Genomic DNA, 17,566 nt, shown 5'->3' with positions numbered 1-17,566 from the left:
ATGGTAAGAAGATGGTGATGGACATATTTAGGATATGCTTCAAGGATGCCACTAAAATGACTTTCACCTCTAGTAATAATATGGACACCATCTGGGAAGAGACAATGATGGCGACCTATAGAAGCATGACACAGAACAATAGAGAAAGAAGCTCAATCCATAAACATGACTGTCAGAAGTCTGAAAAGACCAGAACAAGACCAAAATTAATGGTGGAAACTGGTGTATTCCCTATGCACCTAAGCATAGGGAATACACCAATGCAGCCGATGAAGTGAGCTGTAGCTCACGAAAGCTTATGCTCAAATAAATTGGTTAGTCTCTAAGGTGCCACAAGTCCTCCTTTTCTTTTTATTAACCATTAACTCCCTTTCTCTTGATATATACAAAGAATGGAGATTATGGAAGATAATTAACTGCCTTTCAGACATATAGAAAAATATATTCTTACTAACATTCAAGGCCTGGTTTTTACATACACTAAAGTCGCTTCACATTTCCAGAGCAGTAACCTTAGTATAAATGAGAATTAGGGCCCCCTTGTATAATCAGTAGAGACACCTCTTTACACAGGGACCTCAAACCTGCAAATTCCATCACTGTGTCCATTCTACTCTTTGCAGGTTTTAGTGCAGAGAGGATTCCGGGGTTTTATCTCCCTGCTGTGCTCACAGTAGTGTTGGACAACATAGTGGTAAAAAATAAAAATGAAATGAAAACCACCTGGATCCGATCTGTACAACAACCTTCACCTTTGCTACTATCGGTGGAGCTGAGACTACGGTAAATTAAGGCTCCTACATTGTAACTGAGGATTCAGCCCAGTTAGGGAGCTCAGTTCTGCATCTGGGAACTCAGATCAGAACCCAGGCATCTATAACCGGTATTTAGGAGTATATCCTTCAAAACTGGATCAAAAAAAGTAGCCAATCCTATAATGACACGGGGGGATAGACTAGATGACCCAAGAGGTCGACTTATGTTCTAACCCAAATGATTAGCCATGATTCTAAAGTATGAAGGTTGTCAAGACGGCATTTAGGTAGAATCACTACAAAGTGCACGACAGATGAACAGGTGCAGGCATGGTCACTTGTTCTCAGGGATGGTGCAGTCTGTAGTACTGTAAAAATGCAAGCTGCCCACTGAACACCACAATTTCTGTGGGCTTGCGCCTGTGAAGTGGTAAGCATCTGCTGAGAGTTGAGGGTGCTCCATGCTTATCTGTTGCAAGGTCAGGGCCTAAAATGTTATGTTGCGAAAAGGAAGTTTCTCTTCGTATTAAGCACTGTCTCTGTCGTTGAGGGTATCTCTTGCCTTCACTGTTGGATTGTTAGTTTTGACTCATCATTTCACCCTTTCTTCACCTTGCTTGTTGCATTCACCGTCTGTTGTGCCCAGGTTTGGTGTGTAGGGAGCAGAAAATGCAGATTCATTTTTAAACCTGTGAAATAAAGATGTTGCTTGGTGGGATTTTTCCATCCTATAATAGGTAATACGACAGTCTGCCATCTTCAGCAATCTTTGCAGCACCCACAAATCAGAATAGTGACTAGGAAAGACGGAGAAAACTCCTTAGTGTCAGGAATGTAAACCTACTACATTTTCTATGTCATATTTCTTCCTCCTCTTATGAACAATTGGCTTTTAAACTCGTTATCACTGTGTCACGGGCTGTACATGTGAACATCCTATCTGCTTGCAAAATATGTAACACATTTGTTCGCTCTTTTAGATCCTTCATCAAAACTCAATATATTTAATTGCCTCTACTTACAGAATGCATCACTGATTTATATATTGCATATTCTATTATTTCTATTGCAAATATGGCTTAATTTTTCTTACAGAACCTAGGCATCAGACCTGTTAACATCTAAGAACATCTCAACCTCAAGATTTTATTGTGAATGAGACAAACACCTTTATCTGATGAATTTTTTTCTAGCTGACCTAACAGCTAGAGGAGAAAGGCTAATTTATACCAGTTTATATATTGTGTTTTGCTTGAATCTCCGTTTCCCTGCATGTAAAGCTTTACTTCTGGTTTTGCATGAACCTAGCGAACCGATTGTACCAAGTGGATAAAAGACCAGGATTCCATTGTAAATGTAATGTTCAAGTCAAGATATTTTCAGCTGGAAATAAAAACTTTGGGAACTAAAATGTACTTGGCCAATTCAAGATATGGAGATGCTATATAATTAGGGCAGTCCACCACTCAGACATGGAAAGCAATTTATTTACATGTCCAATGCAATGTGTTTCTGGATCCCATCCTTCCCCAGGGAAGTCTCTCTCCACAAGGGCTCTGCTGTGTTCTGCAAAGTTTGGGAGAAGGAATGGAGGGAGGAAGGTAAGAGCAGGGCTGGGGAAAGGCTTACTTGCATAGGGACGAAGAGTACCCTTTCTTTATACCAGCGTGGTTTCATGTGTATGACTGAAATTTTATCTCTATAAGGAGTGAGACCCTGGTGCTCACTGCTCCTCTCTCAGTGCATGCACGATCTCGGACACACTGGTCATGTGACTGATGATGCTGTGTTAGGCCTCGGCTCCCACTGCCCCCTCTGGCCTTTGGTAGACTTGCTCCTGCAGATAGGGCATTGGGGAGATTCCCCATTGTAAGGGAAAAAGCAGTTCTCAGATGCTATGCTGAAGAGAAAGAAAGAAAGAAAGAAAGAAAGAAAGAAAGAAAGAAAGAAAGAAAGAAAGAAAGAAAGAAAGAAAGAAAGAAAGAAAGAAAGAAAGAAAGAAAGAAAGAAAGAAAGAGTCATCCTGGAGGGCAGATAATATGCTGAAAGAACTGACTATTCTCCCCACGCAACCCATTCCATTGTCTCCCACTGTGCAGTCCCTGGGGTCCAGACCCTATAAGGGCTAGGAAAGGGGAAAAGCAAAGTAGGAGATATTTATAGTAGCAACTATTTATAGCTTATATTTATAAAACATATTTTAAAAGCAAAATTAACTCCTGGACTGGAAAAAAGGACATTTCGTACAATGGAGTTAGTGCTCAGATGTGTGCTATAGACAACCAATGTGAGAAACAGGTAACACCATGTCAGAGAACCATTCATGGCTAGGAAGAAAACAAGCCATGCTTACTCTCAAGGGTTAAATTTTCAACTGCATCTAACCCACTGCATCCCGTCTTTCGAGAAGAGATTTGCAATAGGAAAAGGTTTTTTTAGAAACATTTCATGTAACTTAAACTTCCTGGTACATAGGTCGTTTAGGAAGCATTTGTCTTTCTGCCACTCTCACAGGCCAGAGATGAATTTCTTAAGAATAGCAGAATAAAGCAACCTGTTTGAAATTGATGTTTCATTGCTAGGAAGGGTCTTTAGAGCATAGTTGCCACTACCTTAAGAGCACTGCAAAGAATCTAGCAACAGTAGAATATCACTTTCTGCTTTTCTCTAATACCCTGTTCAATATATAACACTACTTGGCCTGATCCTGCAAAGCTTTGCTTCCTGTGAGTAATTCTTATTCATGCCAGTCATCCCAGAGCTCACTGGGTCTGTTTGCATAAGTGTGCATAAGAGAGGAGTCTTTATGCAAGAGTTTGTAGGGTTAAGCTTATTCTGTAATGTATTGGGTACATTGTGCAATGCATTGTAGAACTCACAGTATGGTCTAAACCATCAGTTTCCATCAGTGCTTCATTCAGTTGCATATAATTACACCCACTTGAAATATATTTTCATCAACACAGATCATCATGTTTCAGAGTAACAGCCGTGTTAGTCTGTATTCGCAAAAAGAAAAGGAGTACTTGTGGCACCTTAGAGACTAACCAATTTATTTGAGCATGAGCTTTCGTGAGCTGCATCTGATGAAGTGAGCTGTAGATCACAAAAGCTCATGCTCAAATAAATTGGTTAGTCTCTAAGGTGCCACAAGTACTCCTTTTCTTTTTACAGATCATCATGTTACCATTCCCAGTTTGCAGGTTTATCTTTTTTAACTGTTATACTTATTTTCGTAATAAAAATAAACAGGTACTCTGGAGAACTAATAAGGGTCCCCCCTCCCCAATCCTAATATAGGTGCAGAAGCTTGGTAGTGGTTTTCTCTAATCACCCATATTCAATTATTTCAAAATCATAATAAATGACTAAAATCAATTATTCTTACTAGACAACTTGATTTTTACTAGATTTATCATGCAAAGGAAATGTGTATCTAATTAATGGAGCGGCTACTTCTTATTTTCTTATTAATGAACTATTAGATAGAAAGTGACCCAAGGTTTTTATGATTCATAAGATATACATCTGCATGACATATACACATACTCATAATTATCTAGAAAAGGGTTAATCAATGAGGTGGCAAAGTTTTCAGATGATACCAAATTACTCAAGATAGTTCAGTCCAAAGCTGACTGTGAAGAGTTGCAAAGGGATCTCACAAAACTGGGTGCCTCAGCAAGAAAATGGCAGATGAAATTCAAAGGTGATAAATGCAAAGAAATGCACATTGGAACAAATAATCCCAACTATACATACAAAAGGATGGGGCCAAAATTAGCTGTTACCACTCAAGAAAGAGACTTTGGAGTCACTGTGGATAGTTCTCTGAAAACATCTTCTTAATGTGCAGCCGCCATCAAAAAAGAGAACAGAATGTTAGGAACCCTTAGGAAAGGGATCGCTAATAGGACAGAAAATATCATAATGCCTCTATATAAATTTATGGTATACCCACAACCTTGAATACTATGTGGAGTTCTGGTCGCCCCGTCTCAAAAAAAAAAAAACTGAATTGGAAAAAAGTACAGAGAAGGGCTACAAAAATGATCAGGAGTATGGAACAGCTTCCTTATGAGGAGAGATTAAGAAGACTGGGACTGTTCCGTTTAGAAGAGAGATGACTAAGTGGGGGATATGAGAGAGGTCTATAAAATTATGAATGGTGTAGAGAAAGTGAATTAGGACATGTTTTTCACCCCTTTGCATAACACAAGAACCAGGGATCTCCAAATGAAATTAGTAGACTGCAGGTTTAAAACAAACAAAAGGAAGTACTTCTTTACACGACACATAGTCAACCTGTGGAACTCATTGCCAGGGGAAGTTGTGAAGGCCAAAAGTATAACTGGGTTCAAAAAAGAATTAGATAAAGTCATGGAGAACAGGTCCATCAATGACTATTAGCCAAGACAGTCAGTGACACAACTCCATGTTCTGGATGTCCCTAGGCCTCTGACTAGATGACAAGGGATGGATCACTTGATAAATTGTCCTGTTCTGTTCATTCCCTCTGAAGCATCTGGTACCAGTCACTGTCGGAAGACAGGATGCTGGGCTAGATGGACCATTGATCTGACCCCTGTGGCCATTCTTATGTTCTGTCTCTCCCTCTCACCCCTATGTAATGTGTAGCTTGTATAAACTAAAAACAGAAAGACATAGGGTGAGGATTTTTAAAACTTCCATTCACCAAATTTGACTATTTTACTGGTTGTTGTAATATCTGTGGTACTTCCCCATTCTGAGAATAGGGAATACTTCAGATACCACAAATAACAGTGGAAGTGGTAAGTGGGTGTGGCAGTTTTTAAAGTGCACTCATACAGATAAATGTAGGATAAGTTAGAGTCTCTAGGCTTACTGCTTTATCAGTGTTAGCATTATAAACCCGATTTCATTCTATGATCACAACATTCCACGATGAACTGAGACCTATGCAAAGCCTGGACTCTAAGAGAGATGTTTTTTGTAAAACATTTCCAAAAAGCTGTTTAAACCGGGCTGACATCATGGCTACAACCCTAGTGAGTGGGAGCAGGAATGGATCATGCACCCCTTCCATGGAGTTTGGGGGTGGGGGCACATATGCTGGGAACCTAGTCTAGCAATTGGATGGCATAGCCTCCATAGTTCTACACGCTACCTTGTGTGGAGAGCTCCACTCCTCCCATATCAGACCAGCAGATGGCCCAGTTGCTGGGCAAGGATCTGTTTGCCCCTCAGTGCTCAGAGCACCTGTTCACCATATGTTGCAATGGCTACCATTTCAGTCCTGGTTGCAATTCAAGGTGCTAGTGATAATCTCTAAAGCACTATGTGGTCTGTGACCCCCTTCGTTTAACAGGCTGCTTTCTTCCATATTTTTCCATCACAACATAGGAGGCTCTCAGATGCATTTCAGCTGTTAGTGCCAAGAACTCAGCTTCCTGAGGGCATCTGCCTCTGAAACTAACACCCCCTGACTGTCCATCACAGGCAGAGTTCAGCATACTTCAGATCATGATTACAAAGCCTTTTATTTTATTCCGATTGGGTTTTTTGGCCAAACACTTCTTCATCATTTTCTTTATTGGGTATTTTGGACCGAAGTAGCTTTAGGAATGGCAGAATATTTTGGAATAATTTTTGGTACTTGCATATTTTTAAATAGTGGGACAGCACCCAGGTCCATCTCCCATAGGTGGTATGTAAGGCCTAGTTATTACAGTGATGGGGAAACAACCATTGCTTCCTCCATTGGTCCAAAACAGCCTTTATTTGCAAACCTCATTTTGGGAGTGTTATATTGAATTGCATTGTGGCATTTGGGGTAGTATTTGTGATGTCTTTTTAAAGTTATACCATTGGTGATTAGAGTGTCTGGTTAGAAATACTAAGAAAGGGTACCTATCAACATAAATAAATAAATATTGGACATTGTTACAGCAGATAGAAATAAAAGACTTTTTTCAGTACTACATGGGACTTGTATCTAAGTGCTGTTATGTTTTTAAGAGTGACGGGGGTATTGAAGAAAGCGAGATTAGATTGACCAGACCAAAACGTCCGGCAGATTTCCCAATAAAGTTTGGCAGATTTCCCAGAAAAATTAAACGGAAATTAATTTCCTCTTCTCAGGATGGCTCTTAACGGAAGATGAATCCTGAGGGTTCCCATACACGTAGGAAAGTTGCTTTGATATGTTATATCTAACACTGTTGTATGTAATGTAGCTGTATCAGCCCCAGGATATTAGCGAGACAAGGTAGGTGAGGTAATATCCTAGACCTGAAGAAGAGCTCTGTTTGGTTCGAAAACACGTCTCTCTCACCAACAGATGTTGGTCCAATAAAATATATTGCCTCACCCACCTTGTCTCTCTAACATCTCACCCTGTTATGTGATTTCTTTCTTTATGGACACATGCAATATGTTTAACAGGTGTTCTCCATTCCTGTCAAGCCCCACAGGAAGAAGTCAGAGGGACAAGGCCCGAGGCTGAAATCCCTCCCTATCTGAAGCGTACAATTTACTAACATCTTTACTCACACTGTTTGATGCACCTGCTATTTCTAGCATGGAGAGCCTTTTCAGTTTTGTGTTGCTATAACTTAGTACAATGACGTCCCAGGCTATGACTGGAGCAATACAAATAATAATGATACTCTCGGGTCCAGTCGAAGAGCACGAGAGCCAGTGCCCTTCAGCCTAGGAATTAATTTGGGAAGGGTTTTACAGCCAGCCACGCTGGAAGCATAGCATATTTCTACACTATGATAAACCCAGGTCCGTGGGACCCGGACTTCTGGACTCAGTCTTTCCAAGCCTGCACTTGAGAGTCCACGCGGTGTTGTAAACCTGGGTTTACAATTGCTAGACCCAGGCCTCACAGTTGTGCTAATGTGTCCATACTGCACCATGCAGACCTTTTGTCTCGGGTCTATGGCTCGATCTGCATTCACACTGCAAAATGGCAGGGCTCAGACCCAAGTCACAACAGGACTTGGGCTCTGACCCACCCCCATAGCAGGATCCTAGGTCCTGAGTGCTTGCTGACCCGCATCAGCCTGATTTGTATGTGGGCGGAAGGCGGGCTTGGGCTCAAACCTGAGTTGGAACCTGAGCTCACTGTGCAGTTTAGACATACCCCTGGACAGCATGTTCTCATTTGCACCGGATATAAATCGAGATCCGCCTCAAGGCCAACTCGCAGACCAGCTGTGCATACAGCGCCTGGCTATTGCATTTGGAGGGAATGATCACCCGACATTGCACCAACAGGGCCCTGTGATCTGCCTCTCTCCCTCCCTTCATAACCCACTCCCCCCCGGATCCCCCTCCTCTCCAGGCTGCCCCCGCTCGCCCTATCCCCTCCAACCCCCTCTTCAAACCCCTTCCTCACTTTCTCTGCCCCCCACTCCTCCTTTAGTCTCTCCAGCTCCTGAAAAGCCTCCTCCTCCCCCAAGAAGCGGCACATCCCTCCCCCCCCCCCGCTCTCCCTCCTCTTCCCTTGCAAGGTGCGTCCTCCCTCTGCACCCCCCCCCGCCCCCACAAAGGGCCAGGGGCTCCGGGCTGCTCTCCCCCCTGGCACGGCAGCGCCCCCGGGGCTCACTCGGGGACGGATCGGAGCGCGCAACGGGGCAGCCCCGCGGCGGGGCGAGGGGCACCCTGGGGCTGTCGGAGGCGCGGGGGCAGGAGACCCGCGCCCCAGCCTGGGGCAGCGAGTTCCAGCCGCTGCTGCCCGCCAGGTGCCACCCGCCCCGGGGCCGGGGGCGAGCCGGTCCCCGCTGCGCGCCGGCCGGGGCAGCGCAGGCTCTGCGCTCGCTGCAAACGCCCCGGCGCAGCACCGCCAGCCCGGGGGCCCCCGCTGCGGGAATCCCTTGCTCTGGGCAGAGCCGGGCGCTCCAGCGGAGACCCAGCCAAGGCTGGGCCGGCCTCCCTTCTCCCATTGGTCTGGGGCAGCCCCGGAGGGCGGAGACTGCCGAGCCGGTATTAAAAATCACATGGCCGCCCTCAAAAGGGAGGCAGTAGCTCGTGAAGTGTTTGAGTTGCAAACGGTGCAGCGGGGTAGGGAGCTTGGGATTGGTTTGCTGATTCCCCCCTAGCCACTGGATCTTACACTCTTTTATGTATCTACATCCCCAGCTTAAATCCACTAACAGGTAAGGACCACTGTATTTTAACCTACATATTTCTGTAGTGAAGTCGGCAGCGCAGTCACTTCTGAAATGCCACCCTCGAACGTCTGTGCCTTAAGGGGTGCCGGGGGAGGGAGGCGGGGGGGGGGGGGGGATCAGTCTATACGTATGTGCTTTACTATCAGGTTTATTGATTGCACTTTTCTGCATAGTCACATGAAGGGAGAGCTTTACCCTTTCTCATACATCATGCAAACAGTCTAATTAATCTCACTAGCGCAAATAATTAGCTAGGTATGCTTGGAACACTTGAGCATCTGTTTGTGCTCACTTCTTTCCAGGCACCAGCTGCCACTGAAGGATATTGTATTTTGGGGGAGGATTGGAAGTTAGCATGAAAACTCTCCGTTCCTCTGCCCTGTGCATCCTTTTCTTTTTGCCTAGTATTTCAGGGATTCTAGAAGAGAGGGAAGGGATCAAAGCATACAGAATTACAGTTTAGATTCATTTTTTTAAAAAATGAACTATCACCTCTTGCACAACACTGTGACATTTATTCATAACACTGCACATCGACTGTAGTCTATGGAAGATGCATCAAAGGAACTTGTGGAATTCTTTCCTAATGGGTCTGGCAAAAAGAAGAAGTAAAAAAAAAAAAACCATTGTGGTTTGAGTGACTGTGGAGAGATTGCGTCATTTTAACTTGATTCATGACAGTTAAAAAAAAATACATATAGGAAATGGCAGACTTCTTTATGGCTGTATTGTACGAACTTTTCCATTTTAACCAGACAAGTGCTTCACATGCACTTTGGAGATTGTCTGTAGACAGTAGTTGCAGAACACACTGAAAGTCTATGCTGGGTGTTAACAAAGATGTGTTCACTGCCACATCTCTACTCATCAGGCTGTGTTCTTTTTTGTGTTCTCTGCCTTACCTTTACACTTGTTTGCTTTTCCATCCTGCTGGCCAGCACATCAACAACACCCCCTGGTGATGAATATTTCATTTGTAGTTACTTTGTCATCATCTAGAAATATCCTGAGATCTGCAAAGGAGCAGGATCTCGGATGACAGTGCCACTTCTCTTTCCCCTTTTTCTCCGTACATTTTTCCTGTATCACCTACTTTTCTTTTCTCTAATGTCTTCATTGTTTTATTAAAGAAAATCTGTCATGATCCAAGCTAGCTTAGCCTTTAATACGTAATATGCCTCAAATCCCCTAACCAAAGCAAGTAGGGAAATGAGGACAGTCTGGGCTAATAACTTTTAAATAATATATGGGACTGGGGAAAGGTCACTGAAGATCTCTGACCAATAAAATAAGAGAGCATGGACTTTTGGTTTTGCTATATATCTTGGCAGACCGCTCTTGTGCTCTGTTTACTGAAGAGGGAGGAAGGTAGCAGTTGTGCTCACTTAGCAACATGTGCCTTGCACACACAAAGCAGGGTAATGTGGCGTCAGCTTGGGAATAACTGCCCAGATCGCTCATTAGCAATCTCTCTCTCTCTCTCTCTCAACTCTTGTATCATCTCTATCTCTGATCAGTCTGAAACCCTCCTGCACGTTCCGCTTCCACTCGATCAGTGCAAATTACAGACATCGATGTAATTATTTTTCCTTGTGGGCTCTTAGAGATTCTGTTGTTCTTGAATCAGTGTTTGTCCAGGAATGCTTCATTAATAGTGAAGTCCCCTTCTATTCCCCCCTTTTCAAGCCTCCCGTTGCAATACTTGAAATTCTGATCTACCTCACTGTAGTGAATCTGTGCACATACCAGCAACTGGTTTCAGTACTTCTCTACAGTGAAAACGGTGTTGTTTTTCTGTAGAGAGATAATGGGGTGAATAAAATAAAATAATTTAGTTTGCCTGACTACATGCCATTATGCAATGGGCCCAATACTACAGACAACCCCCCCCCCCCACCAAGTGAGGGTTGTAGGTTTTGTCCCCTCTTTGTACTCAGTGATAACATGAGAATGTTTGGAAAAATTAGACTTGTATTACAACTGAGCAGCAGGTGGATTATCAAAGTAGGGCATACTATTAGATTTTTAGCCCAGGTCTGTGCATTCTTAGCTTTGTGCACACTGTACAGTATAGGACCTGACCCTGTATTCCTTGCAGTCCCCAAACTCCCACTGCAGCCAACTGGAAGAGTTTAGGATACACAAAGTTCAGATCCCAACACTGGTGGATCTATTGATTTTTTTTCCCCCATACACATATTTACAGGTCCTGATCCTTGAAGTCAATGGGAATTTTGCCCCCTTCTTGACTGGGCAGGATCAGGCCCACTGTGTTTCACTGGCTGTGAGTCTGACTGCTGAAGTATTACAAATCCTCCCCCCCCCCCCCCGCATGTATCCTAGCTACTCAAAGCACACACAAGGATGAGAGGCAATTTGTGTTGTTAAAAGACAGTAGACAGCTATCCTATGACCAGCACTGTAATATGTGGCATGTGCCAGAGTTTTGTTGTCTAAACATCCAGAAAGTCTATAAACACAGGAAAGAGATACCCTCTAGGCTGCATTTCAGTGTTTCAGGAACGTTTAAGCCAAAGTCGGAGCAGTTTTTGCTTCCAAAGGCATAACATGTGCAGTGACACAATTATTAATAGGGGGAGGGATAGCTCAGTGGTTTGAGCATTGGCCTGCTAAACCCAGGGTTGTAAGTTCAATCCTTGCAGGGGCCATTTAGGGATCTGGGGTAAAATTGGGGATTGGTCCTGCTTTGAGCAGGGGGTGGGCTAGATACCTCCTGAGGTCCTTTCCAACCCTGATATTCTATGATTCTAACTAATGATACCATGCAGATGTACAGTAGGTGACAATTAGCAATGGAAATAGGCACCTACCATTGTCATATCACTATTTCCAGGGTTCTAAATATGGCAAGATATTTGTAGGAACCTGGCATTGTGGTTTCAGGGATTTGTGGAATTCAAACAAATGTCTTGGGGTCAAAAAAAATTTTTTTTTTTGGTATGTAGTTGCACTTTCAGGTCCCTCAGATTTCACAGCTGTCCCCTCCCCAGACCCTTCCTCCCTTGAAATCCAAGAGACAATGCAGAAAAATGACTAAATTAGTTCTAAGGCTATATATTTCCATCAACTTGGAGCAAAACCTGCTTAGAACATGGAAGTTCAACATGATCATGATTTTAGGATGTGGTTTATAAAAGTGATTAATCTGCAAACCAATGCAATGATTTTGCAATGAGCTGTTCTTTTTCATGGAACATATAAATAGTAATTTGGCCTTCCCACTTGGCTTGAAAATGCATCTAAAACCAAATACAACAGAAAATATCTCAAACTGAATGTTAGAAGCATTCCATCGCTTTAGAGAGCTATATATTGGCAGGAATGAGAATCTCTGTTCTTCTCACCCTTCCTCCCCCCCCCCCCCCAAAAAAAAAAAAATACAAAGGGAACTTTACACAATGCAAACAAAATATTCAGACAGGTGTAAGTTTAACAGCATCATATCATCTTTATACATTAATATGAAAGCTACATTCAAACTGGGTATTTTAAAAGTTGAAAGCTGCCAAAATGTATCACGCACTGCAGGAGTCACAGATGACTAATCTCAGGAAATATTTGTTGGGCCACATTTCTTGTAGAGTAATTTGAAGTGTGTGCGCATTTAAAGCAAACCATGAAGTAGCTCTTCAGGAAGAAATGTCTTATGCACATCTGTAAAGATCTCTTATTCTTTTTGCTTGTCACCTGCTGTTTTCTTACACACATCTGCTTACCTGTGTCCTTGTGATGCAGCTGAGAGATGTAGGGGACGGAGGAATTAAGAGATCATATGCTGAACTCTAGAGATTCCAAATCTGTCTAGGTTTTAACCCTGTTATTGGACCAGGGGACGTTCCTATCTACAGTATGACTTTTTAACCTTGCTCTACCCAGGTCAGGAAGAACAGCTAGAGTGTGTGCAAACTATTTCACATGCAGAAGTCTTATTCTTTGGTTGACACAATTGTGTCAGGTTTTAGAATTGAGTCGGATTAATTTTGTGAATATCCGTTAACAAAAGACATTTTAGTGCACTCTTCCGCTAATGTGATTCGTACTTAGATCTCCTGCTGTGGCAAACCCACAACAGACATTATCTTAAAATCCTCATTATTTTAAAATCAGTTATGACTTTCTTTCCCCCGTTGGCCATGTGTGTGTAGGGGGGATTATTACAATTCATGCATTTTGCCTCCTCTGCAGTATTTCAATTAAATCTCCTCAATACAATGGATGATGACTTAATGGATGATGTGCTTGTTAAAAGCAAACACTGGGTCTAAGCTAGACTTCCATGAAATGAGTTTGGTGCCCTCCAGTCTCAGCAAACGCATCTTGTATCCACTAGGCTAAGCCCTAACCATTGATATTCAAGACACAAGGGAAACTCAGGACCGTTCTCCTTTTTGGGGTGGAATCCCCTTTATCTCCAGAGAGGAAAGTGCCTTGTACCCACCATCAAAGGCACCACAGAGATGTTAGGCCAATCCTGCTTCTGTTAAAGCCATTTATCAATAACTTCAGCCGGAGCAGGATGAGGCCTCATTTGGTTTGTGTGATGATTTCCTACTGTGAATTTAATGATTGTATGGATCCCATCAAATTGCTGTAGCTTTGGTTTAAATAGTTGCCAACATAGTCTGTATGGCTTTATTCCTATTGCTGGCAAAGAGTGAATGCATGACTTTTGCTTGAATGGACTAGTAAAGGGCTGAATTCTGCATAACTGTAATTTAATGGTAGTTAGTGGAGTATCACTAGAGCGAAATTTGGCCCAAGGAGCATTTAATCCTCATAACGCACTTGTTCCTTTTAATTAACACACACCTGTATCTTGGCTGGAATAGACCCTGACACACAGACTTCTATGTCATTGTAAATCAACTTGAGACTTGAACAGACATGCATGTGTTAAAGCTAATTCACCATTCCCAAGAAAACCACCAAAGGTGCAGGTGTATGTACTAGATAGATACGTGTATTTCCTGCTTTTAAGTGAATATTTCTTTAAGACCTGTTCACTTTAGTGCTTGCTATAGAAAGAGTGATGACTTCTTTGTATTAATGATGACAGTTTTGTCAATCCATAAACAGAGAATCTCTGTGCCTCAGGGCAGTTCCATGAATAGAAGTGAATAGATTGAAAAATGAACCATATGGATTTGGAGGCTGGGGTCTTTATATAGCTTTGATTCAGTATTCTGTCCCAATGAGTTCTAATATGCAGTGTGTCTTTCTCTTGCAGACCATGTGCTCTCTATGACGGATGTTCAATTGCTAAGCTAACTCTGCATGTCAGAAGACTCTCCTTGGTAGAGCCAAGGGTTGTCGGAAACTCCAACCTAGCCCTTTTATTTTTTCCTGTGTGTGTGTTCCTCTAGAACTTTCAAAACTGTTTCTCCAAAGGGTTTTGCAGAAACTCAGACTGTTTTCTAAAGCAGAAGCACCTCAGTCCACAGCAGTAGTGATGGGCAGCGTGCGAACCAACCGCTATAGCATCGTTTCCTCAGAGGAGGATGGCATGAAGCTGGCAACCATGGCAGTTGCCAATGGCTTCGGGAACGGGAAGAGCAAGGTACACACTAGGCAGCAGTGCAGAAGCCGCTTCGTCAAGAAAGATGGACACTGCAATGTCCAGTTCATTAATGTGGGTGAGAAAGGACAACGCTACCTGGCAGACATCTTTACCACCTGCGTGGATATTCGCTGGAGGTGGATGCTAGTTATCTTCTGCCTGGCTTTCATTCTTTCATGGCTTTTTTTTGGCTGTGTGTTTTGGCTGATTGCTCTGTTGCATGGGGATCTGGAGGAGCCAGCAAACTACAAACCTTGTGTCTCCAATGTGAACAGCTTCACTGCAGCCTTCCTCTTCTCCATCGAAACCCAGACAACAATTGGGTATGGTTTTAGGTGTGTCACGGACGAGTGCCCCATCGCAGTATTCATGGTGGTTTTCCAGTCTATCGTAGGCTGCATCATTGATGCCTTCATCATTGGGGCTGTCATGGCAAAGATGGCTAAACCAAAAAAGAGAAACGAAACTCTAGTCTTCAGCCACAATGCTGTTGTGGGCCTGAGGGATGGGAAGCTGTGCTTAATGTGGCGCGTTGGAAACCTACGGAAAAGCCATTTGGTTGAGGCACATGTGAGAGCCCAGCTCCTTAAATCCAGGATCACCTCCGAAGGAGAATACATCCCTTTGGACCAAATAGACATCAACGTTGGGTTTGACAGTGGGATAGACCGCATATTCCTGGTGTCCCCAATTACAATAGTCCATGAAATAGATGAACAAAGTCCCTTGTATGACTACAGTAAGCAAGACATGGACAATGCAGACTTTGAAATTGTAGTAATATTAGAGGGCATGGTGGAAGCTACCGCCATGACTACCCAGTGCCGTAGTTCATATCTGGCAAATGAAATCCTCTGGGGCCACCGTTATGAGCCTGTGCTCTTCGAAGAGAAAAACTACTATAAAGTGGACTACTCTAGGTTCCACAAAACGTACGAAGTGCCCAACACGCCCCTTTGTAGTGCCAGAGACTTAGCAGAAAAGAAATACATTCTCTCGAATGCAAATTCCTTTTGCTACGAGAATGAAGTGGCCCTCACCAGCAAAGAAGAGGACGAGAGTGACAATGGGGTGCCTGAAAGCATGAGCACGGACACCCTCCCAGACATGGACCATCATAACCAAGCTGGGGTGCCACTAGAACCTAGGCCATTAAGGCGGGAATCGGAAATATGACTGACTGACTTTTTCTCTGTTATCTTTTGGTTTAAAAGAAAAATATGTCGGTCAAAGGCACAATGAGCTGAGAGTTGGCCCAAAGCAGTTTTCAGATGATGGTACTGTTGAAGAAAGGCGTGAAGACAAGCGGTCCTGAGGAATCTAAGCCAGTTTTAGGGCTGTCTTTACAGGAGAGAGAGCTGAAAATGAACTCTAAACACGAAGCACTAAACAATGTCTAAGCATGATCAGAAGGCACATATATATTGTAGAATAAATTATGTATATATTTTTTTACAAAACTTGAACTTGCAGGCGAGCTTTGGTTGGGTTATTTTTTTTTTTTCAACTTTTTCCAGAATGCTTCTCTCTAGGGAACAAGAATGTTTTTAATGGCATAACAAAGGCATGAATCTGCCTTATTATTATTATTGTTGTTGTTGTTGTTGTTATTATTTTAAGAAAGCTGCTGCTAACTACATTGACACAAATTGTAATTTTTTTGTGGCCATGTAGTTTTTTCTTTTTCTTTTGTGTAATTTTTTTTTTAAAAAAATGTCAGCATTGAACTTTTTGGGTTGAAAAGCTCGTGATCACACTTCAAAGAGGCCAATACGGCCGTATAGTCTGAACTTCTTTTGAGGCCAGTAGTTTGATAGCTAGAATCAATTTCTTTCTCTTTTCAGTTACATAAGGGGCATTATGTAACATCAGGCCAATTGGTAGCCTCCAGGAAAAAAAAATTCCAGGAGCGGGGATGGGAGGGGGCTGATAGAGTTTAATTCTCTATCTAAAAATTAAGTTAAAACTACCTAAATGGATACCAAAGAAAATGCACAGTTTTGCACAGTGGAGTTTATTTAAATGAAACAGGCTGCTTTAAACAAACAAAATTTGAACCTCAGACTTCTTTTTAAAGGGCCTCATTTCGCACCTTATTCAGAAAATAGAGTGTAAGACTCAGATCTAAGTAAGCAAGACATTTTCCCCCCCTCTGTGGGAAAACGAGCTCCCTCTCTTTCTTTTTATAAGAAGGAAAGCAATGGGAGGGGGCTGGGGGGAAGCAAACATCTGTTCTTTCCTGTTAGCAAAACACCAGCAGGGCTACTGCAGAAGGTCAAGTGTTATTCTACACACATTCCAAAACTGCTTCTAGAACTTAGAGGGCCCTTTTAGAGCTGACCCAGCGTTCTGAGAACTGAGCCATCAGACATGCTGCAGGCGGTCATTACATTTCCAGTTAAACTAGGCTACAGACATGCAAAGCTGCTGATCTGCTCTAGGCTAACTCGGCTGGAGCAGGCATTTGGGTGTAGGTGAGCTGAGCAACACGTAAATCCCTTGGGGGGGGCGGGGGGGGGAAAGGAGGGAAGTTGTAACAGAGCAATCTGAAAGAGCAGAGGGATGTGAATGTTTTGGGAAAATGCTTCCCTTTGGCAGGGCACGGGTGTCAGCCCAGGTATAATAGTGTGCTCTGGATCATTTGGAAAAGGATTATTTGCAGATAATACTGTAAAAGAGTTCCCTCTCCCACCTCCTTTTTACCTGTAAACTTCGACTGACCTATCCGTGGATGAACTATGACATCAAGTCTTGTGACCTTTTGTAAAGTCATGGCTCGAATGGTATTTTGGCCCCCTTGCCAAGAATGCTTTAATGTTTTCTGTGCCTCTGTGATCAAGCATATAACTTAGCTGTACTTGGAGGTTCCTCGCCTCTGAATCTTCCTCAAGGAATAGGTAATGGTGGTGGTGGTGGGGACAATAGATCCTAGTCAACTCTTTTACAGTATTGGATCACTGTATGCCATTAAAAAACAGCTTGTTCTAGGTCTAATGTCTTCTGCAAATGGATATCTGTGAAGGCCTCTGGCCCCTTACAGTCCTGCCTGAAGGAAATGCCTGCAATGAGAT

The 17,566-nt window shown here is 43.0% G+C and overlaps 1 protein-coding gene across 1 annotated transcript; it reads left to right on the top strand.

The window, feature by feature from the left end:
• The first annotated feature begins 8,761 nt into the window (after positions 1–8,761).
• Positions 8,762–16,969, top strand: KCNJ2 (potassium inwardly rectifying channel subfamily J member 2). Its single transcript, XM_074970536.1, has 2 exons — positions 8,762–8,902; positions 14,166–16,969. Exon 2 carries the CDS (start codon positions 14,388–14,390, stop codon positions 15,669–15,671), a length of 1,284 nt encoding a protein of 427 aa, XP_074826637.1. The 5' UTR covers positions 8,762–8,902; positions 14,166–14,387; the 3' UTR covers positions 15,672–16,969.
• The last annotated feature ends 597 nt before the right edge of the window (positions 16,970–17,566 follow it).

Source organism: Natator depressus, chromosome 14 (assembly GCF_965152275.1).
Source record: "Natator depressus isolate rNatDep1 chromosome 14, rNatDep2.hap1, whole genome shotgun sequence".
NCBI classification, from domain to species: Eukaryota; Metazoa; Chordata; order Testudines; family Cheloniidae; genus Natator; species Natator depressus.
Note: the sequence above shows the minus strand (reverse complement) of the source record. Positions and strands in the feature narration are given on the sequence as shown.

What these genes read in the sequence shown, in the direction of transcription:
- KCNJ2 (XM_074970536.1), top strand. Translation starts at nt 14,388, where the DNA reads ATGGGCAGCGTGCGAACCAACCGCTATAGCATCGTTTCCTCAGAGGAG.